Source organism: Panulirus ornatus, chromosome 30 (assembly GCF_036320965.1).
Source record: "Panulirus ornatus isolate Po-2019 chromosome 30, ASM3632096v1, whole genome shotgun sequence".
In the NCBI taxonomy this organism is placed as follows: domain Eukaryota; kingdom Metazoa; phylum Arthropoda; class Malacostraca; order Decapoda; family Palinuridae; genus Panulirus; species Panulirus ornatus.
In genome coordinates this window covers 9,757,501-9,783,041 of record NC_092253.1, presented here as the reverse complement: position 1 = coordinate 9,783,041, position 25,541 = coordinate 9,757,501, and the positions used below count along the sequence as shown (strand labels likewise).

The 25,541-nt window shown below is 40.0% G+C and overlaps 1 protein-coding gene across 6 annotated transcripts in view; it reads right to left on the bottom strand.

Moving 5' to 3' along the window:
• Positions 1-25,541, bottom strand: part of LOC139758401 (uridine phosphorylase 1-like) — an 87,255-nt gene that overhangs the window by 3,363 nt on the left and 58,351 nt on the right. For 3 of the 6 annotated variants that reach the window (XM_071679764.1, XM_071679765.1, XM_071679763.1), the window contains 4 exons: positions 18,052-18,261; positions 11,245-11,383; positions 7,746-7,939; positions 129-6,117 (listed from right to left, as the gene is read on the bottom strand). In XM_071679764.1, the coding sequence (XP_071535865.1) occupies positions 5,938-6,117; positions 7,746-7,939; positions 11,245-11,383; positions 18,052-18,261 (723 nt within the window). In that variant the 3' untranslated portion in view covers positions 129-5,937. Of the gene's footprint in view, positions 1-128; positions 6,118-7,745; positions 7,940-11,244; positions 11,384-18,051; positions 18,262-25,541 lie in introns of those variants that run through there. The other 3 variants (XM_071679767.1, XM_071679766.1, XM_071679769.1) reach the window with 2 other exon arrangements.

The following is a 25,541-nucleotide window of genomic DNA, read 5'->3' as shown; positions in this document are numbered from 1 at the left end:
GGTTGTAATTCATTGAATCAGATGAAATAAAAAACATAAATAAAGATTATTTCATACTATTGAAGCGCTGTTCATCATCAAGGAGTAGGAGGTTGAATTCTGGTGAAAGGCTATAATAATAAAGCACAGTGGTAAACCATGTTTATTTTCCTATGGCTCATGGACAATCATTGTAAGACATGCTCTGTGCTGTGCTGTGCTGTTGTACTATATATGTAACCCATTAAGTGTTTCTGATGGTTACCATTTGACACCCAGGATAATTTTTGGAGCTAGTTTGTTGCACTTGATGTTCTGACTTCAAATGAACATAATGAGCAGTAGTTTTATGATAAATGAAATCATTTTAATCAGTTGTTATCCAGGGCATGAAATTTTCATAAATTGCACAGTGAAAACTTCCATAGACTTAATGATAAAATTTTTTCTTTAATTTCTTGTGACAGAAATCTTGAGGTAGATGAGGAAGCCTATTTGGTAAAAAAGTAATGTAGTTACATGGCAAAGTTAACTCATGAATGTTGATTGAAATAATATCAGACATCAACACCAATGTAGTTTATTTTGAAGTTTAATGATTCTATGGGAAGTTTCCTGAAAGTGGGAAGGGCCTTGAGAATGAGGTACAGGATGGGTTAAGACAACATGAATGAAAATGAAAAGAACCTGTGAATATCTCACCTACCTTTCCGTATGGACAGAATGATACATAATTTTCATGTTTATTCAGAAATACATTAGTGTTCTTACTCACTTTAACCATTTGATGCAATGAAATAAAAAAGTGGAGCATACACACAAGTAAACAAGTGTGGAGCATTTTCATCTGAATTTCTTAGAAATATTCTTTTATAGTTTTTGTCTCATTTCTGGCCTTATGAATAATGAAAAACATTATTTGATTTCCTTTCAGATGAGAATGATCATAACATCTTCCGTTATGTGTGTACTTGTATACATATGCCTACGTAGAGTGGATGGAAGCAGCCAACAATAAGTAACATTTTTAAAGTATATTGGAAATGTGGTAAATGGCAGTCCCGAGATGAAAAATTAACACTGAATATAAGGTAAATTTCAGTCCTTGGAGGAAGTTATGAGATGTTTTCATAATCTCTGTTCATCTTTAAAAATGTTTTATTATGTTTTATGTTATTTGAAGCTACTTTTCCCCAATGCCTAGTTTGGTTACTTATCGTAGGATTGGAAAATGGAGTACAAATTTAAACATGACGATGATGATGTCAATGTATTGTACTTATTGTATACCAGAATTCCTATTGAGATTTAGCTTGCATATCACCAATCGGTTTTTAAAAAGAAAAAGTACTAGTAGCTGTGAAATAGGTTCTCATCCATAAAGTGGAAATAGGTTCATGTATCTGCAAAACTGTACTGTGATTGCTCTGTGTACCTTAGTCCCATATTGCTGTTAAGTGGAAAAGATTTTGAGTGATTGGGGCTTCAACATGCAGGAGGGTGAAGGGCGTACAAGGAATAGAGTGAATTGGAACGATGTGGTATACCGGGGTTGATGTGCTGTCAATGGATTGAACCAGGGTATGTGAAGCATGTGGGTTAGACCATGGAAAGATTTGTGAGGCCTGCATTTGGAAAGAGAGCTGTGGTATCGGTGCATTATACATGAAAGCTAGAGACAGTGTGAATGAATGTGGCCTTTCTTGCCTTTTCCTAGGCACACATGTTGGGGGAGGGGGTTGTCATTTCATGTGTGGTGGGATGGCGATAGGACTGAATAAAGGCAGCAAGTATGAATTATGTACATGTGTATATATGTATATATTTGTGTATGTATATATATATGTATACGTTGAAGTGTATAGGTATGTATATGTACGTGTGTGGATGTGTATGTATATACATGTGTGTGTGGGTGGGTTGAGCCATTCTTTCGTCTGTTTCCTTGTGCTACCTCACTAACACGGGAGACTGCGACAAAGTATAATAAAAAAATATGAAAAATAATCGGTTTCCTGCGTCAGCAAGGTAGTGCCAGGAAACTGACGGAGAGATGGCTCACCCACCCAGATACACATATATATACATAAATGCCCATATGTGCACATATACATACATATACATACAAACTCACATACATATACATATATACACACGTACATATTCACACTTGCTTGCCTTCATCTATTCCTGACGCTACCCTGCCCCACAGAAAACAGCATTGCTATTATTGTATGGATGAACTCACTCTATTTCTTGCATGCCTCTCACCCTCCTGTATGTTCAGGCCCTGATCGCTTAAAATCTTTTTCATTCCATCCTTCCACCTCCAATTTGGTCTCCTGCTTCTCTTGTTCCCTCCACCTCTGACACATATCCTCTTTGCCAATCTTTCCTCACTCATTCTCTCCATATGTCCAAACCATTTCAACACCCTATTCTGCTCTCTCAACCACACACTTTTTATTTCCACACATCTCTCTTACCTTTTCATTACCTACTTGATCAAACCTCCTTACACCACATATTGTTCTCAAACATTTCATTTCCAACACATCCACTCTATACAACCCTATCTATAGCCCATGCCTCGCAACCATATAACAGTGTTGGAACTACTGTTCCTTCAATCATACCCATTTTTGCTCTCCAAGATAATGTTCTCTCCTTTCACACATTCTTCATTGCTCCCAGAACCTTCACCCCCTCCCCCACCCTGTGACTCATTCCTGATTCCATGGTTTCATCCGCTGCTAAGTCCACTCCCAGATATCTAAAACACATCACTTTCAATTTTTCTCCAAACTTACATTCCAATTAATTTGTCCTTTAACCCTACTGAACCAAATAACCTTGCTCTCATTGACATTACCTCTCAACTCTCTTCCTTCACACACTTTTCCAAAATCAGTCACTAACTTCTGCAGTATCTCACATGAATCAGCCACTAGAGCTGTATCATCAGAGAACAACCGACTCACTTCCCAGGCCCTCTCATCCCCAACAGACTGCATACTTGCCCCTCTCTCCAAAACTTTTGCATTTACCTCCCTAACCAATCCATCCATAAACAAATTAAACAACCATGGGGACATCACACACCCCTGCTGCAGACCGACATTCACTGGGAATCAATCACTCTCCTCTCTTCCTATTCGTACACATGCCTTAAATCCTTTGTAAAACTTTCCACTGCTTCTAGCAAGTTCCCTCCCACACCATATACTCTTGAAACCTTCCACAAAGCATCTCTATCATCCTTATCATAGGACTCTTCCAGATCCATAGATGTTACAAACAAATCCATTTGTTTTTCTAAGTATTTTTCACATACATTCTGTAAAACAAACACCTGATCCACACATCCTCTACTACTTCTGAAACCACACTGCTCTTTCCCAATCTGATGCTCTGTACATGCCTTCACCTTCTCAATCAATTCCCTTCCATATAATTTCCCAGGAATACTCAACAAACTTATGCTTCTGTAGTTTGAACACACCTTTATCCACTGTGCCTTTGTACAATGGCACTATGCTTGCATTCCGCCAATCCTCAGGCACTTCACCATGATCCATACATACATAGAATATCTTTACTAACCAATCAACAACACAGTCACCCCTGTGTCTGCAAGGTAGTGCCAGGAAACAGACGAAGAACGGCCCATTCACATATATATACCCATGTATGTTTATACATAAATGCCTGTACACGCACATATACATATATATACAGACATATACATATATTCACATACACTGAGATATACATTTATACACATGTACATATTCATACTTGCTTATCTTCATCCATTCCTGGCACTACCCTACCCCACAGAAAACAGCATTGCTATCCCCTGCTTCAGCAAGGTAGTGCCAGGAAAACAAGCAAAAAAGGCCACATTCATTCACATTCAGTCTCTAGCTGTCATGTGTAATGCACTAAACCACAGCTCCCTATCCACATCCAGGCCCCACAGATCTTTCCATGGTTTACTCAAGACGTTTCACATGTATGTATGTATGTACGTATGTATGCATGTATGTATGTATGTATGTACATTGTATTAACACCCCTAACTTGAGGTAGGTACCCATTTTATTGACCAACTTCTTAGCATTGAATGAATACCTGGGTTGCCTGTGGACCAACTGCCACAAGCAGGATTTGAACCTATGTGCTCAACCCAGGGCAGCCCATGAATGCGTCATGGTCAGGAACACTAATGCTACACCAAGGAGTCTTACAATTTTTTTTATTTCCATTTCTTTGTATGTGATTTTTCTATGACATTATGTACTGTAACTGGTATGTATAACACCATCACCATTATGTGGTGCCAGAACTTAAATGCTTACAGTAGTAAAGCAATCTGTGTCATAGTTTTTAGTCTTACACTGTTTCTTACATGCAATTGTCCATGAATGACTGCTCCATAACATTGGATATAAAAATTAGTAAATAGTATAACAACTTCACTATTATGAAGTAAGTTGCGTGCAAATGACAGTGCATTTATGATATGATAAATATCAATTTGTGATGCTGTTTTTGGTCTTGGAGTTTCTTTTTTTTTTTTTTACATGCGTTTGTTTGAAATTAATGCTCTGTAAAATTGTGTACACCAAATACAAAATGTATTGTACTGTAATACCATTACCATTATGATTTTGTTGTAGAGTGTGTTACTCAGTATGTACTCAGTGATTATCAATATCTACTGCTGTTATTGATTATACTCCTTTTCTTTTTAGACATGCATTTGTTTATGCATGCTTACTGCATGATATTTACACACCCTACCTAGTATCCATTGCGAAGCAGTTTTGTTGAAATGTGTACTACCAGTAGTGCACAGATGATTATGAAAACACTTCTCAATTTGAAATGCTTTTTTTTTATATCTTGTTTTTTTGACTAGCAAGAGGCCACTATACATTAGTTGTGGCATGTGGGAAATTTACTTAATGCATCAATATTTGATGCATCAGTACATTTGTAGTTTTACACAAACACAGAATCTGTTTTCCTTATTCTTTTTTTTCTGCTCTGTTTTTTGCATATGATGCTAATATTCTTATAATTTTTTCCTCCAGTCCACTGCTAAAACCGTATTTTGGATCCTTAAAGTTCAAGATGCCCAAGTGTTTGGTTGTGGTTTCAGTGCATTACACATGACAGCTAGAGAATGGATGAGTGAATAAGGCCTCTTCTTCATTGTTTATGGTATTAAATTGGTAATGCAGGAAACAGTGTCAGATACAAAAGAAAGAAAGAAGTCTGAATAACAAAATGTGTTCGAGAGTGAAATGTGGAAGCAGGTAAAGAGAAAGGCTGAGGGTATGCTGGAAAGGTAGAGTGAGGAGTAAATGTGTGAGAAGAGTGCTTTGATTGATTCAAGTGCTGTCATATATTCAGCAGAATAAGGCCGAGTAGTGTTATATGTAATGGGTAAATTTCAGTTGTATTTGAATTGATCCTTTGTATTGAAATTTAGGAATAAAAGGACCAGAGTTATTGCGGTAATATAAAGTGAATGGTATATAATGGACAAAAACCTTATTACCAATTCATGCTTTAGTTAACATCTCCAAGATATACCACCAGTTACTATGGTTATCAGTTTAACTGTTTGCTGTATGCCACAAACATATGTTAATGTATAGTTTAACATTCAGCCATACGTAAGCCCCCACAAAGAAATTTTGCATCATCAGATGGGATGGATATGTACATTAAACTGGTTAAGTGCTTAAACTGTACAAGAAGCAGTATTCCATTGATTATTAAGTATTGACACAATAGTGATATGAATTACTTTTGTTAGAAATATCACTGCTTTCTTTACTACAGTATTTGTGAGGTGTAAAATGACACTCAAAGCGGTGCATTATTATCCAGACACACCATTAAAACATAGTCTTGCTTTCCATTTTTGTCCAGAAAACTTATCATTCATTCAAAGCTAGCTGACTCCTGCCTCACCATTTGAGCCTTTTTTGGACATCTGACTACCTGGGGATGGTCTCGCTGGGGTATGTTAACAGGGAATCCAAGTTGCTTCTTAATGTAGCGAGACACCAATAATTGAGGGTATTCCTGCCACTTGTTCAGGGTTTCCTTTGGTGTTGAAACCTGTATGGAGTATAAAGATGTATAAGGATATCTAGTCAATATGGTGACAATAGATAACTTTGTAGGTTTTATGAGGCTGCAGAAATCTATCTGCTATGCAGCAGGATCATTTAAACAAAATTGCCATCACACAAATGGTTCAAGAGCAACAGTCGTCCATCAGTGCACTGTTTACACGTTTTCCATAATTCTATCCTCGTACTTTACCTATAATCTGTCTTTAATATATATTATATAATTAACTTGATTCAACTGCACTTGCTCAGTCACTGTATATCCATTCTCTTCACTTATGCACATCACTTCTGAACTTTATCATTTACCTTTTATGTTAAAACAATCCCCTAACAACTTTTTTCATGATTGTTGTTTCCCTTGTCAGCTAGGTGGTGCCAGGAACAGACGAAGAAATGAAGCATTCACTCAATCAATTATCTAGGTGTCATATTTAATGTTCCAAAACCACAGCTCCCTATCCTCAACCAGACGCCACAAACCTTTCCATGGTTTATCCTAGCCACTTCACATGCCCTGGATCAGTCCAGTTACAGCATGTTGTCCTCTGTATACTGAATAGTTCCAGTTCATTCTATCCCATGAATGTCTTTCACCTTCCTGCATGTTCAGGCCCTAATCACTTAAAATCTTTTTCATTCCATCCTTCCATCTCCAATTGGGTCTTCCCCTTTTCCTTGCTTCCTCCACCTCTGACACATATCATCTTTGCCAACCTCTCCTCACTCATGCTCTCCATCTGTACACCCACTTCATCTCTCTCAACCGCACATTTTTTCCTTTATTACCACACCTCTCTCTAACCCTTTTATTACTTACTCACTCAAACTACCACAAACATTATATTTCCAACACCTCAACTCTCCTCTGCACATGCCTTGCATCCATCCATCGCATCCCATAATAACTACATCACTTAATTTCCTCATCCTTCATTCTGTCTCTGGAAATCTAGTAAATCTTACAATAACTGTGAACATACATTAGAGTTTTATGATTAATATATCAGTAATATATACACACCTTCAAAGGACTGTTCTACTACCCCTTTACTAAGGACTGTACATGAAAACAATATTCAGAAAAGATTTAGGTAGACTATAGAATCTGGAATAGAAAAATTAATAATTCTGAAAAACTTGAAAATATGAAAAAAAGGGAAGATATAGTATTGTGCTGCATTACATTAACATTTACTAATATTGCTGACCACAGTGAATGTGGGTCCAGAGTGATAAAGTAGACGTACTGTACAGGGCAGTGTTTGAGGCTTTGTAGATGTAATGTGATTATGAAAAATAAGATAAAATCATTCAATCCTTATATAGATATTTTCATCAAGAATTTGTTATTGATGAATACTTTATGTAGGTCAGGATGATATCAGTTGTGAAATAACTTACAAAATCCATAATGTCAAACAGGTCTCACCATCATATAGTGCTTGATTACCTATTTGTTCAGTATAGGGAGAAGTATCTTCCTTATTATGAACAGAATCATCATAAACTGCCTTATATGAAGTGTACATGCATGTACTCTGGATACAACAGGCAGGACCATAAAAACCAACACTAGACAAAATGTTGCAAAGTATTGTAAAAATGCATTACCTGGTCTCCATGAAGGCGATTAAGAAGTGTAACACAGATGACAGCACCTTTAATGCCTGCATGGTGGCACAATGCAGCAAAGCATAGAGACTCCATCTCCATGTTAACAACATTAGCATCATGAATTTTCTTCAAGAATGCTAGCTTATCTTCTTCCTTATAGTTGCAGAAAGCCCCATCTAATCTTCCCTGACCTAAGAAATACAGAATTTCATGCTTGAGAGTCTGGTTATGTAAAAAATGAATTTGGTCTGTGCATTGGGACAAGAATCAGCTTAATTTAATCAGATATGTCTAGAAATAGTTGATGAAATGTCATAAAAAATATTTATTATATTTATTACACCTAATCACTGTTTCCTGCGTTAGCAAGGTAGTGCCAGAAAACGGATGAAGAATGGCCCACCCACTCATATACACATATATACACATAATCGCCCATACACGTACAAATACATACACATACATATCAACATGTACATACACAGACATATACATATATACACTATATATTCATACTTGCTTGCCTTCATCCATTCCTGTTGCTACCCTGCCACACAGGAAATAGTGTTGCTACCCCTGCTTCAGTGAGGTAATGCCAGGAAAAGATACAAAAAAGGCCTCATTCATTCACATTCAGTCTCTAGTTGTCATGTCTAATTCAATGAAACCACAGCTCCCTACCCACATCCAGGTCCACAGACCTTTCCATCATTTACTCCAGATGCTTCACATGACCTGGTTCAGTCCATTGACACCATGTCGACCCTGGTATACCAAATTGTTCCTATTCAATCTATTCCATGCATGCCTCTCACCCTCAACCACATAACATTGTTAGAACTACTATTCCTTCAAACATACCCATTTTTGCTTTCCGAGATAACGTTCTCTCCTTTCACACATTTCTCATCACTCCCAGAACCTTTGCCCCTTCCCCCACCCTGTGACCCACTTCAACTTCCATGGTTGCATCCACTGCCAAGTCCACTCCCAGATATCTAAAACACTTCACTTCCTCCATTTTTTCTCCATTCAAATTTACACCCTAATTAACTTGTCCCTCAACCCTACTGAACCTAATAGCTTTGCTCTTATACACATTTACTCTCAACTTTCTCCTTTCACAGAGTTTTCCAAACTCAGTCACCAACCTCTGCAGTTTCTCACACAAATCAGCCACTAAGCTGTATCATCAGCAAACAACAACTGACTCATTTCCCAGGCCCTCTCATCCACAACAGACTGCATACTTGCCCTCTTCCAAAACTCTGGCATTTACCTCCCTAACCAACCCATCCTTAAACAAATTAAACAACCATGGGGACATCACACACCCCAGCCACAAATCGACATTCTCTGGGAACCAATCACTCTCCTATCTTCCTATTCCTACACATGCCTTACATCCTTGGTAAAAACTTTTCACTGCTTCTAGCAACTTACCTCCCACACCATATACTTTTAAAACTTTCCACAAACTAACTCTATCAACCCTATCTTATGCCTTCTCCAGATCCATAAATAAATAAATGAATAGATAAATAAATCAGTCTGTTTTTCTAAGTATTTTTCACATACAGTCTTCATAGCAAACCTGATCCACACATCGTCTTCCACTTCGGAAACCACACTGCTCTTCCCCAATCTGATGCTCTGTACATGCCTTCACTCTCTCAATCAATACCCTCCCATATAATTTCCCAAGAATACTCAACAAACTTATGCCTCAGTAGTTTGAACACACACCTTTATCCCCTTTGCCTTTGTACAATGGCACTATGCATGCATTCTGCCAATCCTCAGGCACTTCATGGTCCATACATACACATACATTGAGTATCTTTACCAACCAGTCAACAACATAGTCACATCCATTTTTAGTAGATTTCACTGCAGTACCATCCAAACCAACCACCTTGCTGGCTTTCGTTTTCCACAAAGCTTTCACTACCTCTTCTCTGCTTACTAAACCATTCCTCCTGACCCCTGTCACTTTGCACACCACTCTGACCAAAACACCCTATATCAAACACATTTAACAAACCTTCAAAATACTCTTCATCTCCGTCTAACTACTTCATCACTACCTGTTATTACCCCCCCACATGCCCCCTTCACCGATGTTCCCATTTGTTCTCTTGTCTTATGCACGTTATATACCTCCTTCCAGAACATCTTTTTATCCTCCCTAAAATTCAATGATACTCTCTCACCCCAACTCTCATTTGCCCTCCTTTTCAACTCTTGACCTCTTGCCACTTTCTTTTATACATCTCCCATTCATTTGCATTACTTCCCTGTAAGTATCATCCAAACACCTCTCTTTTTTCTGTCACTGATAATATTACTTCTTCGTCCCAGCACTCACTACCCTTTCTAATCTGCCCACCTTTCTCATGCCACATGCAGCTTTTGCACAAGCCATCACTGCTTCCCTAAAAACATCCCATTTCTCACCCACTCCCCTCATTTCATTTGCTCTCACCTTTTGCCACTGTACATTCATTTTCTCCTGATACTTCCTCACACAAGTCTCCTTTCCAAGCTCACTTACTCTCACCACTCTCTTCTCTCCAACATCTCTCTTCTTTTCTGAAAACCTCTATGAATTTTCACCTTTGCTTCCACATGCTAGTGATCAAACATCCTCCAGCTTCCCCTCTCAGCACAGGTAACATCCAAAAATCTCTCTTTTACACACCTATCAATTAACACGTAATTCAATAATGCCCTTTGACCATCTCTTCTACTCACATACGTGTACTTAAATATATCTCTCTTGATCCAGATATTCCCAATCACCAGTCTTTTTTCAGGACACAAATCTACAAGCTCTTCACCATTTCCATTTACATCACTGAACACCCCATGTACACCAATTATACCCTCAACTTCACAGTTAAATCACCCATCACTATAACCCGGTCTCGTGCATCAAAGCTGCTAACACACTCACTCAGCTGCTCCCAAAATGCTTACCTCTCATGATCTTTCATCTCATGACCAGATGCATCTTTATCCATCCACTTTCAGTTTTACCCACAACAATCTAGAATTTACTTTCTTACTCTATCACATACTCCCACAACTCCTGCTCCAGGAGTATTGCTACTCCTTCCTTATCTCTTTTCTTCTCACCAACCTCTGACTTTACTCTCAGGACTTTCCCAAACCAATCTTCCCCTTTGCCCTTGAGCTTCGTTCACTAAGAGCCAGAACATCCAGGTTTCTTTCCTTAAACATACTACCTATCTCTCCTTTCTTCTCACCTTGGTTACATCCACACACATTCAGACACCCCAATCTGAGCCTTCCAGATGGATGAGCACTCCCCTTTTGACTCCTTCTGTTTCCCTTTTTAGAAATTTAGATACAAGGAGGAGGGTTTCCAGCCCCTGCTCCCACTCCCCTTTAGTCGCCTTCTATGACACATAGGGAATACATGGGAAGTATTCTTTCTCCCCCTTCCCCAGATATGAATTATGATAATACCAACCTTCATAGAAGTCATAAGTGCACATTGTCTTTCCAACAGTTACAGTAAATGGATCATCACCACCCCGAAGGTTTTTAAGCTCGTTAGCAAGTTGTTTGTCTAAGATGGCTGGCCGACGCTGCATCTTTCCTAGTACAGGCTGTGGGAATGGATAGAAAAATAGCAAACCACACTGATAATAGGACATACATGATAGCTTATTATATACTTGTAGGATATATATGCAATAGATATGGGGGAAATATTTTTCACAGCTGCAGTTAAAGATGGAAAGAGAATAAAGTTTATAGGTAGGAAGACAGGACCAGCAATGGTGGGATGAAGCAAGATTGCTAGTGAAAGAGAAAAGAGGTGTTTGGACAATATTGGCAGGTAAGTAGTGCAAATGACTGGGAGATGTACAAAAGAAAGCAACAAGAGGTCAAGAGAAAGGTGCAAGAGTTGAAAAAGAGGGCAAATGAGAGTTGGGGAGAGAGAGAGTATCATTAAATTTTTGGGAGAATGAAAAGATGTTTTGGAAGGAGGTGAATAATGTGCGCAAGATGAGAACAAATGGGAACACCTTTGAAGGGAGCAAGTGGGGAAGTGATAACAGATAGTGATGGAGTGAGAAGGAGATGGAATGAGTATTTTCAAGGTTTGGTGAATGTGTTTGATGATAAGAAGTGGCAGATATAGTCTTTTGGTCAGGGTGGTGTACGAAATGAGAGGTCAGGAAAAGTGATTTGGTGAAGAAAGAAGAGGAAATGAAAGCTTTGTGGAAGATGAAAGCCAGCATGGCAGTGGGTTTTGATGGTATTGCAGTGGAATTTATTGCAAAAGGGGGTGAAAGTGTTGTTGATTTGTTGGTAAGGATATCCAGCAGTGTATGTATGGACCATGGTGAAGTGCCTGAGGATTGGCGGAATGCATGCATAGTGACATTGCACAAAGGCAGAGAGGATAAAGGTGAGTGTACAAACTACAGAGGCATATGTTTGTTGAGTATTCCTGGGAAATTATATGGGAGGGTATTGACCGAGAGGGTGAAGGCATGTGCAGAGCATCAGATTGGGCAGGAGCAGTGTGGTTTCTGAAGTGGTAGAGGATGTGTGGATCAGGTGTTTGCTTTGAAGAATGTATGTGAGAAATATTTAGAAGAATATGTATGTAGTATTTATGGATCTGGAGAAGGCATATGCCAGGGTTAATAGAGATGCTTTATGGAAGGTTTTAAGAGTATATGGTATGGGAGGGAAGTTGCTAGAAGCAGTGAAAAGTTTATACCAAGGATGTAAGGCATGTGGAGGAGTAGGAAGAGAGGAGAGTAATTGGTTCCCAGTGAATGTCGGTCTGCGGCAGGGGTGTTCGATGTCTCCATGGTTGTTTAATTTGTTCGTGGATGGAGTGGTTAGGGAGGTAAATGCAAGAGTATTGGAGAGAGGGGCGAGTATGCAGTTGTTGTGGATAAGAGGGTCTGGGAAGTGAGTCAGTTGTTGTTTGAAGATGATGCAACTTTAGTGGCTGATTTGTGTGAGAAACTGCAGAAGTTGGTGACTGGAAAACTGTGTGAAAGGAGAAAGTTGAGAGTGAATGTGAATAAGAGCAAGGTTATTAGGTTCAATATCTTTTTCATAATATCTTTTGGTCTCCCACTTCTCCTCATTCCCTCCACCTCTGACACATAGATCCTCTTTGTCAATCTTTCCTCACTCATTCTCTCCATTTGACCAAACCATTTCAAAACACCCTCTTCTGCTCTCTCAACCACACTCTTTTTATTACCACACATCTCTCTTACCCTATTATTACGTACTCGATCAAACCACCTCACACCACATATTGTCCTCAAACATCTCATTTCCAGCACATCCACCCTCCTCCGCACAACTCTTTCTATAGCCCACGCCTTGCAACCATGTAACATTGTTGGAACCACTATTCCTTGCTTTCCAAGATAACGCTCTCGCCTTCCACTCATTTTTCAACGCTCCCAGAACCTTCGCTCCCTCCCAAACCCTGTGACTCACTTCCGCTTCCATGGTTCCATCCTCTGCTAAATCCACTCCCACATATCTAAAACACTTCACTTCCTCCAGTTTTTCTCCATTCAAACTTACCTCCCAATTTACTTGTCCCTCAACCCTACTGAATCTAATAACCCTGCTGTTATTCACATTTACTCTCAGCTTTCTTCTTTCACACACTTTACCAAACTCAGTCACCAACTTTTTCAGTTTCTCACTCAAATCAGCCACCAGCGCTGTATCATCAGCGAACAACAACTGACACTTCCCAAGCCCTCACATCCACAACAGATTGCATACTTGCCCCTCTCCAAAACTCTTGCATTCACCTCCCTAACAACCCTATCCATAAACAAATTAAAGAACCATGGAGACATCACGAACCTCTGCCGCAAACAGACATTTACTGGGAACCAATCACTTTCCTCTCTTCCTACTCGTACACATGCCTTACATTCTCACTGCTTCTAGCAACTCACCTACCACACCATATACTCGTAATACCTTCCACAGAGGATCTCTATCAACTGTATCATATGCCTTCTCCAGATCCATAAAGGCTACACACAAATCCATTTGCTTTTCCAAGTATTTCTCACATACATTTTTTAAAGCAAGCACCTGATCCACACATCCTCTACCATTTCTGAAATCACATTGCTCATCCCCAATCTGATGCTATGTATATGCCTTTACCCTCTCAATCAACACCCTCCCATATAATTTCCCAGGAATTCTCAACAAACTTATACCTCTGTAATTTGAACACTCACCTTTATCCCCTTTGCCTTTGTACAGTGGCACTATGCATGCACTCTGCCAATCCTCAGGCACTTCACCATGAATATCCTTACCAACCAGTCAACAACACAGTCAACCCCTTTTTTAATAAATTCCACTGCAATACCATCCAAACCTGCCGCCTTGCCAGCTTTCATCTTCTGCAAAGCTTTCACTAGCTCTCTGTTTACCAAATCGTTCTCCCTAACCCTTTCACTTCGCACACCACCTCCACCAAAACATCCTATATCTGCCACTCTATCATCACACACATTCAACAAACTTTCAAAATACTCACTCCATCTCCTCACTTCACCACCACTTGTTATTACCTCCCCATTAGCCCCCTTTACCAATGTTCCCGTTTGTTCTCTCGTCTTATACACATTATTTACCTCCTTCCAAAACATCTTTTTATCCTCCCTAAAGTTTAATGATACTCTCTCACCCCAACTCTCATTTGCCCTCTTTTCACTTCTTACACCTTTCTCTTGACCTTCTGCCTCTTTCTTTAATACATCTCCTAGTCACTTGCACTACTTCCCTGCAAAAATCGTCCAAATGCCTCTTTCTTCTCTTTCACTAACAATCTTCCTTCTTCATCCCACCACTCACTACCCTTTCTAATCTGCCCACCTCCCACCTTTCTCATGCCACAGGCATCTTTCGCACAAGCCATCACTGCTTCCCTAAATACATCGCATTCCTCCCCCACTCCCCTTACATCATTTGCTCTCACTTTTTTCCATTCTGCACTCAGTCTTTCCTGGTACTTCCTCACACAAGTCTCCTGTTTCCTGCGTCAGTGATGTAGCACAAGGAAAACAGATGAAGAATGGCCCAACCACCCACATACACATACATAAATGCTCATACATGCACATATACATACATACACATTTCAACGTATACTTAAATATACACAGGCATATACCTATATACACCTGTATACCTATATACACCTGTACATATTCACACCTGCTGCCTTCACTCATTCCCATTGCCACCTTGCCACACAGGAAACATCATTCCCCCCCACTCCAGCAAGGTAGTGCCAGGAAAAGACAAAAAGGCCACATTCACTTACTTTGAGTCTCTGCCTGTCATGTGTAAAGCACTGAAACTACAGCTCCCTTTCCACATCCAGGCCCCACAGACCTTTCCATGGTTTACCCCAGACACTTCACATGCCTTGGTTAAATCCATTGACAGCATGTTGACCCTGGTATACCACATCGTTCCAATTTACTCTATTCCTTGCACGCCTTTCACCCTCCTGTATGTTCATGCCCCAATTTCTCAAAATCTTTTTCACTCCATCCTTCCACCTCCAGTTTGGTCTCCTGCTTCTCCTCCTTCCCTCCACCTCTGACACATATATCCTCTTTGTCAATCTTTTTTCACTCATTCTCCAAACCATTTCAACACACCCTCTTCTGCTCTCTCAGCCAAACTCTTTTTATTTCTCTGCATCCCTGTTACCCATTCATTACTTAATCAAACCACCTCACACCACTTATTGTCCTCTAACATTTTATTTCCAACACATCCACCCTCCTCCGCACAACCCTATCTATAGTCCATGCCCTGCAACCATATATCATTGTTGGAACCACTATTCCTTCAAACATACCCATTTTTGCTCTCTGAGATAACGTTTTCGCCTTCCACACATTCTTCAACACTCCCAAAACCTTCATCTCTTCCCCCACCCTGTGACTCACTTCCACTTCCATGGTTCCATTCGTTGCTACGTCCACTCCCAGATCTCTAAAACACTTCACTTCCTCCAGTTTTTCTCCATTCAAACTTACCTCCCAATTACCTTGCCCCTCTACCCTATTGAACCTAATAACCTTGTTCTTACTCACATTTACTCTCAGTTTTCTCCTCTCACACACTCAGTCACCAAATTCTGCAGTTTCTCACCCGAATCAGCCACCAGCGCTGCATCATCAGCGAACAACTGGTGACACTTTCCAAGCCCTCTCATCCACAACAGACTGTATACTTACCCCTCTCTCCATAACTCTTTCATTCACTTCCCTAACCACTCCATCCATAAACATTAAACAACCATGGAGACATCACGCACCCCTGCCACAAACCAACATTCACTGAGAACCAATCACTTCCCTCTCTTCCTACTCCTACACATGCCTTACATCCTTGGTAAAAACTTTTTACTGCTTCTAGCAACTTACTTCCCACACCATATACTCTGAAAGCCTTCCACAAAGCATCTCTATCAACCCTGTCATATGCCTTCTCCAGATCCATAAATGCTACATACAAATCCATCTGCTTTTTTAAGTATTTCTTACATACATTCTTCAAAGCAAACACCTGATCCACACATCCCCTACCATTTCTGAAATCACACTGCTCTTCCTCAATCTGATGCTCCGTACATGCCTTTACCCTCTCAATCAATACCCTCCCATATAATTTCCCAGGAATAATCAACAAACTTATACCTCTGTAATTTGAACACACCTTTATCTCCTTTGCCTTTGTACAAAGGCAATATGCATGCTTTCTGCCAATCCTCACACACTTCACTATGATCTTCACATACATTGAGTATCCTTACCAACCAATCATATCCTCTTTCTCAACCTCTTCTCACTCATTTTCTTCATGTGTCCAAACCATTTCAACATGCCTTCTTCAGTTCTTTCAACCACACACTATATGATGAGACCCTTCTCATACCCTTTCATTACTTAGTCGATCAAACCATGTCATCCTCAAAGATTTCACTTCCAACACATCCACCCTCCTCTGCACATCCATATATATAGCCTATGCTTCACATCCATATAACATTGTTGGAACTACAATTGCTTCAAACATACCCATCTTTTGCCCTCCTAAATGACAACTTCCCATTCCACACACTCCTCAATGCTCCCAGAACCTTTGCCTCCTCACCCAACCTATGACTCACTTCCACTTCCATTGTTTCATTTGCTGCCATGTCCACAACTGCATATCTAAAATACTTTACTTCCTCCATTCAAACCCACACCTTATATAACCTTTCCCTCTCACTTGCTAAACCTAATAACCTTGCTTTTATTCACATCTGCACTCAACATCCTCCTTTCCCCACACTCTTCCAAACTCAGTCATTAACTTATGCAGTTTCTCACTCAAATATATCTGCTGGTACTATGAACATGTCCCCTAGCACCTCTAAGTGATGCCATGAGAACCTGTAGCTGATGAATTTATACTCTACTGCACTTCATCTACCATACAAACAGTGCTCCTCCCTACTTTGTGCTCTCCCTGTACGTGACACAAGCTTCCCTGCTGGGAAAACTTCGCATATTTACTCCTTGTGTATCTTTCAGTGACACTCAGATAGCGGCAGCTATGATTATGTATGATATTATTTGGTTCACTGAAGTTATAGCTCAGCTGAAAGAGTGTTTTCAATCATGTGCTCTTGAAATATTTTTATCGTATTTCTAGTTCCTCACCCACTTGGAATAATTGCTGTAAATGAAAAGATTACCCAAATGAAATGCTGCATTTCCACCATCAGATTATGTATATCTGAGCACTGTTTAGGGAGGGCAAGAATCTAGGCTGTTGAAATAAGTTACTTGAGAGGAGCATATGGTATGACCAGATGGAATGAAGAAAGTAATGAGGGGGTGCATGAGATTTGAATGCAAAATTGATGAATTGTGGAGTGGTATAGTGGGTGAAACATAATAATTTGAGATGGTTTAGTTATGTGCAAAGAATGCAAGGCAGAAGTTTACAAGGAGAGTGCATGGTATTATGAATAAAGGGGTTGGTGTGATAATAAGATCACCTGTGACATGGGGAAATAGAGTGGAAAAGTACTAAAGGGAGAAAAATGGTGGAAGAATGTGGGAAATAGTGTATGCAAGGGAGGCATGTTACTTAGGACAGGGATAAGTGGAGACTCTTTTGCTGTGGCCATCCCCATGATGGATGGGCATCAGAGATATAAATAGATAGATAACTGGGGGAGGTAACTTACCAGTTCAAGATAAGGTTGCAACAAGCCATCCACAGCACTCTCTGTGATCACTAAATTACCACCCTCGATGCCAATACCACCACAGGTGCCCAGGCGAAAGAAGATGGGATCTTTGCACTTGGCATGGTACATGAGCTTGATCACCTCATGTAGCAGAATCCCCACAGAGGGTATTCCCATCCCGTGTGAAAAGCATAGCACCGGGCCAACCTGAAATGTATAGGGTGCAAGTGAAGAAGCATAATATACTTTAGGTACAAAGAAGATAGATCAAACTGATGGAAATCTGGAGTTAAATTTACAAAGAAAAAAATGCACAAGGTAGAGGAAATGGGTCTTCACATAGTAGATACCTATTAGAATTAGAGTGAAAATGGAATGTTTAAGTACTGTCCTGGATACTCAGACTGTCTCATGAAAATAAATGTTTTTTGTAATCTGAATGTATGAACTCTGAATTATGAAGCTCCTTATATTTAAAAACATCACCATTAACATTTAATTTCCCAGAAAGAACAGAACATAGGTAAATAGTTTTTTTTTTTTTTTCTGCTGTCTCCCGCGTTTGCGAGGTAGCGCAAGGAAACAGACGAAAGAAATGGCCCAACCCACCCCCATACACATGTATATACATACGTCCACACATGCAAATATACATACCTACACAGCTTTCCATGGTTTACCCCAGACGCTTCACATGCCCTGATTCAACCCACTGACAGCACGTCAACCCCGGTATACCACATCGATCCAATTCACTCTATTCCTTGTCCTCCTTTCACCCTCCTGCATGTTCAGGCCCCGATCACACAAATCTTTTTCACTCCATCTTTCCACCTCCAATTTGGTCTCCCACTTCTCCTCGTTCCCTCCACCTCCGACACATATATCCTCTTGGTCAATCTTTCCTCACTCATTCTCTCCATGTGCCCAAACCATTTCAAAACACCCTCCTCTGCTCTCTCAACCACGCTCTTTTTATTTCCACACATCTCTCTTACCCTTACGTTACTTACTCAATCAAACCACCTCACACCACACATTGTCCTCAAACATCTCATTTCCAGCACATCCATCCTCCTGCGCACAACTCTATCCATAGCCCACGCCTCGCAACCATACAACATTGTTGGAACCACTATTCCTTCAAACATACCCATTTTTGCTTTCCGAGATAATGTTCTCGACTTCCACACATTCTTCAAGGCTCCCAGAATTTTCGCCCCCTCCCCCACCCTATGATCCACTTCCGCTTCCATGGTTCCATCCGCTGCCAGATCCACTCCCAGATATCTAAAATACTTTACTTCCTCCAGTTTTTCTCCATTCAAACTTACCTCCCAATTGACTTGACCCTCAACCCTACTGTACCTAATAACCTTGCTCTTATTCACATTTACTCTTAACTTTCTTTTTTCACACACTTTACCAAACTCAGTCACCAGCTTCTGCAGTTTCTCACATGAATCAGCCACCAGCGCTGTATCATCAGCGAACAACAACTGACTCACTTCCCAAGCTCTCTCATCCCCAACAGACTTCATACTTGCCCCTCTTTCCAAAACTCTTACATTCACCTCCCTAACAACCCCATCCATAAACAAATTAAACAACCATGGAGACATCACACACCCCTGCCGCAAACCCACATTCACTGAGAACCAATCACTTTCCTCTCTTCCTACACGTACACATGCCTTACATCCTCGATAAAAACTTTTCACTGCTTCTAACAACTTGCCTCCCACACCATATATTCTTAATACCTTCCACAGAGCATCTCTATCAACTCTATCATATGCCTTCTCCAGATCCATAAATGCTACATACAAATCCATTTGCTTTTCTAAGTATTTCTCACATACATTCTTCAAAGCAAACACCTGATCCACACATCCTCTACCACTTCTGAAACCACACTGCTCTTCCCCAATCTGATGCTCTGTACATGCCTTCACCCTCTCAATCAATACCCTCCCATATAATTTACGAGGAATACTCAACAAACTTATACCTCTGTAATTTGAGCACTCACTCTTATCCCCTTTGCCTTTGTACAATGGCACTATGCATGCATTCCGCCAATCCTCAGGCACCTCACCATGAGTCATACATACATTAAATAACCTTACCAACCAGTCAATAATACAGTCACCCCCTTTTTTAATAAATTCCACTGCAATACCATCCAAACCTGCTGCCTTGCCGGCTTTCATCTTCCGCAAATAAATAGTAAATAGTACATAGCCATAAAAGTTAGACAGGAGAGTGAGATGTTGATAGGTGTGGTGTACATAGTACAAGATGAAGACAGGAAAATTTCTAGGTGTTGATGTTACCTCTATATGAAGCCATCAACTCTTACTACTAAATTTGCAATTAGAGGAACTTCTATGTTTGGGAAGAAGAAAAAGAGTTACTTCTGTGGATACGGCATTTTCCTTGGGGCTTTACATTAGTATGGTTAGTTCACTTTTGGAATATAAGGAACAGATTTGCTCATACAAAGGGAGACACTGCTGAGCTAAAGTGGGACATAGCAGGGCCACTAAACCATTCTGAAAATGCTCAATACTAACTGGATTTTCTTTTATAAACTAAATTCCAGTTGGGAGAAACAAGGCAGCACTCAAACTCATCCAACCAAGGGCAATGAACCAGCAAAAGAAAACTCCCTAGATGCCAATTTGATAAATTCTTGGAATGGACTACAAGAGTGAGGAGTTGGCATTCCCAGCAGGATGCTTTAAGAATAACACTTCCCAACTCTTCAGACCTCTTGACCTTTCATAAAGGTAAGACACACACACACACACATACAACATGGATTTACGGGAAGGTCATGTGTGACAACCCTCTTAGACTTCTATGACTTAGTGAACTCAGTTTTAGACAAGAGAAGGATGATTATGAACTATGTATATCTGGACTGCTAGACAGCATCTGATACTGTACCAAATAGGAGTCTGCTTAAAAAGCTGAATCTTCAGGCATAAATAAGGAAGGGAATAAACAACACACTAGGAGAACATACTCTAAATGCTTTGGTGTTATTAGTGGCCTGCCATACAGCTTTGTCGTGGGTCCTCCTCCTGATTTTTTTAATGTTTTGCTAGAAGAACTGGACTCGTCTGAATATGTTTTTAGATGATATCAAGTTCATGAGGGAAGTAAAGATTGAAGCGGATTCGATAAACTTACAAGGGAATGTAGGCAAACTAAAGTTGGTCTTATACAAGGCTAATTAGATTCAACCAGAGTAAATGCAAAGTAATGATAATGGGACCTTAAAGAAGGCCTCAGCATGAATATTATCTTGCATGCAATACCCTGCAGAAATATGTGCATGAGATGAACATGAAAGTCAACAACTTACTTAGCCTGTCACCAGAGCTGCAACTTGGGAGAGTTGCAAAGGAGACAAACCTTACTGAGAAATGTCAGAATCACACTCAAGTACATGGATATGGAAATATTCAACAAACTGCTCAGATAGTATATTAGGCCAAAATTGAAATTTACCACTCAAGTTTAGTAATAACATTTAAAGAAACACAGAGAACAAATAGACAAGGTACTGAGGAGGACTGCGGGGATGGTACCATCTTGAACTGAATTACAGTGAGAGGTTAAGGCATATATATATATATATATATATATATATATATATATATATATATATATATATATATATATATATATATATATATATATATTCTTTCTTTCTTCTTTCAAACTATTCGCCATTTCCCGCGTTAGCGAGGTAGCGTTAAGAACAGAGGACTGGGCCTTTGAGGGAATATCCTCACGTGGCCCCCTTCTCTGTTCCTTCTTTTGGAAAAAAAAAAAATATAAAATATATATATATATATATAACATTGTTGGAACCACCATTCCTTCAAACATACCCATTTTTGCTTTCCGAGATAATGTTCTCGACTTCCACACATTCTTCAATGCTCCCTTTTGCCCCCTCCCCCACCCTATGATTCACTTCCGCTTCCATGGTTCCATCCACTGCCAAATCCACTCCCAGGTATCTAAAACACTTCACTTCCTCTAGTTTTTCTTCATTCAAACTTACCTCCCAGTTGACTTGTCCCTCAACCCTACTGTACCTAAAGTAACCTTGCTCTTATTCACATTTACTCTCAGCTTTCTTCTTTCACACACACATAGCGTGGGCTATGGATAGAGTTGTGCGGAGGAGGATGGATGTGCTGGAAATGAGATGTTTGAGGACAATATGTGGTGTGAGATGGTTTGATCGAGTAAGTAATAATAGGGTAAGAGAGATGTGTGGTAATAAAAAGAGTGTGGTTGAGAGAGCAGAAGAGGGTGTTTTGAAATGTTTTGGTCACGTGGAGAGAATGAGTGAGGAAAGATTGACCAAGAGAATATATGTGTCAGAGGTGGAGGGAACGAGGAAAAGTGGGAGCCCAAATTGGAGGTGGAAAGATGTAATGAAAAAGATTTTGAGTGATCGGGGCCTGAACGTGCAGGAGGATGAAAGGCGTGCAAGGAATAGAGTGAATTCGAACGATGTGGTATACTGGGGTCGACGTGCTGTCAATGGATTGAACCAAGGCATGTGAAGCGTCTGGGGTAAACCATGGAAAGTTCTGCGGTGCCTGGATGTGGAAAGGAGCTGTGGTTTCGGTGCATTATTACATGACAGCTAGAGACTGAGTGTGAGCGAATGTGGCCTTTGTTGTCTTTTCCTAGCGCTACCTCGCGCACATGAGGGGGGGAGGGGGTTGTTATTTCATGTGTGGCGGGGTGGCGATGGGAATGAATAAAGGCAGACTATGAATTATGTACATGTGTATATATGAATATGTGTGTGTATATATATATATATATATATGTATACATTGTATGTATATACATGTGTATGTGGGTGGGTTGGGCCATTCTTTCCTCTGTTACCTTGCACTACCTTGCTAACGTGGGAGACAGTGACAAAGTACAATAAATAAATAAATAATATACCCACATGTCCAGACTATCAGACTGGGGAGGAGCAGTGTGGCTTTAAAAGTGGTAGAGGATGTCTGGATCAGGTGTTTACTTTAAAGTATGTGTGAGAAATACTAAGAGCAACTGATGAATATGTATGTGGCAATTTTGGATCTGGAGAAAGCATATGATAGGTTCAATAGAGATGCCTTATGGAAGGTCTTAAAAATATATGCTAGAAGCCATAAGAAATTTTTATCAAGGGTTTAAGGCATGTGTATGAGTATGAAGAGAGGAGAGTGAATGGTTCCAAGTAAAGGATGATATGGAGCAGGAGTGTGTGGTATCACTATGGTTGTTAGGTTTGTTTATGGATGGGGTGATGAGGAAGGTAAATGCAAGAGTCTTAAAGAGAGGGGTGAGTATGCAGTCTCTGGGGATGAGATGGCCTGGGAAGAGGGTCACTTGTTTGCTGATGATACAGCACTGGTTGCAGTTTCGAGTAAGAAACTGCAAGAGTTTGTGACTGAGATTGGAATAGTGTTTGAAAGGAGAAAGTTGAGAGTAAATGTGAATAAAACCCAAGGTTATTGGGTTAATCAGTCTTGAGGGACAGGTTAGTAGGATGTCAGTTTGAATATTCAGGAGGAAACATGAAGGAAGCGAAGTTTTTTTTTTATATATCTAGGAGTGGACATAGCAGAGAATGGAACCATGAAAGCAGAAGTGAGTCATAGGGTGGTTTAGGGAGTGCAGGTTCTGGAAGCACTCAAGAATGTGTGGATAGAAAGACCGTTATCTGGGAGGGCAAAATGGGTATGTTTGAAGGATAGTGATACCAACAACATGATATGGATGCAAGGATATATAAGGCTGTAATAAGGTGGGTGGATGTGTTGGAAATTAGATGTCTTAGAAACGTATGTGGCCACTTTGAGATGGTTTGATGAAGTAAGTAATGAGATGGTAAGAGGGAAGTTTGGTAATGAAAAGAGTGTGATTGAGAGAGCTGAAGAGGGTCTGCTGAAATGGTTTGGAAGAATAGAGTGAAAAAGATTTTGAGTGATCGGGTCCTGATTATGCTGGAGGGTGAAAGGTGTGCATGGGATAGTGTGAACAGGAATTATTTGGTATACTGGAATTGATTTGCTGTTAGTGGACTGAACTAGGGCATGTAAAGCATCCAGGGTAAACCATGGAAATGTCTGTGGGTCCTGGTTGTGGTTAGGGAGCCATGGTTTTGGTGCAATACTCATGACAGCCGTTGAGTGGTTGTGAGGGGATATAACCCCTTTTCATTTGTTCCTGGTGCTACCTTGCTAACACAGGAAACAGCTGAGGAAATTTGGGCAGGGGAAAAACTATGAAAGGATTAACATATGAATGTATGGACATGTAAATTATGAAATTGTAGTGGAAGACTCGGCTTACAATAAAGTATATTGATGAAATGAATTATCCCTTGTTCATTTGATATTCATAACTTGATTTGAATGATAAGTCTTAGTATATTATTCTTCCTTTTTTTTAATTATCTATGATAAGAGGTGCAAATGATGACTGCCAAATCAGTTGTGAATAATTTAACTCTTTCTAAAAGATTTACTGATCATGCCTGTTACATTGTGCAAGTCACTATAACAAAAAATATTTCCTAATAAGAGGATACAGTGATGTAGGTATGGTTCCCTAATGCTATGGAGATATCCTGATTTAGTTCTCTGCATTCAAGGCAATAGGTAGGTATGTGAAATGAGCAAGTCATGGACAGTGGTTTGATGAAGAGAGAAGTGGTGATAAAAGCCTTATGGAAGATGAAATGTGGCAAGGTGGCTGGACTGGATGGCATTGCAGTTGAATTTAAGAAAGGGAGTGACTGTGTTGTCAATTGGTTAGTTAGGATTTTCAATATATGTATGGATCATGATTAGATGCTTAGTGCTTAGGAATGACAGTGCATATATAGTGCCACCAACAATGTATAAAGGCAAGGAAGATATAGCTGAGTGTTCAAACAACAGAGGTCTAAGTCTGTTGAGTGTACCTGGTAAATTTTACGAGAGTAGTGATTAAGAGAGTGAACGAATGTATAGAGCATCAGATTGGGGAGGAAGACTGTGGTTTCAGAAGTGGTAAAGGATGTGTGGATCAGTTATTTTGCTTTACAGAATGTATGTGAGGAATACTAGAAGAAATAGATGGATTTGTATGTGGCATTTATGGATCTAGAGAATGCAGATGATAGAGTGGACAGGGATGCCTTGTGGAAAGTCTTAAGAACATACAGTGTTGGAAGCAAAGACTTTTAATCAAGGGTACAAGTAGGAAGAGAGGAGAGTGAATGGTTGCAAGTGAAAGTTTGTCCATGGCAGGGAGATAAATGTGAGTCTTGGAGAGAGGTGTGATTATGCAATCTGTAGTGAAGGAGAGGGCCTAGGGAGTGAGTTAGTTGTTTTCTGATGATACAGCACTGGTAGCAGATTCAACTGAGAAACTGTAGAAGTTGGTGACTGAAGGTGATTAGGCTACAG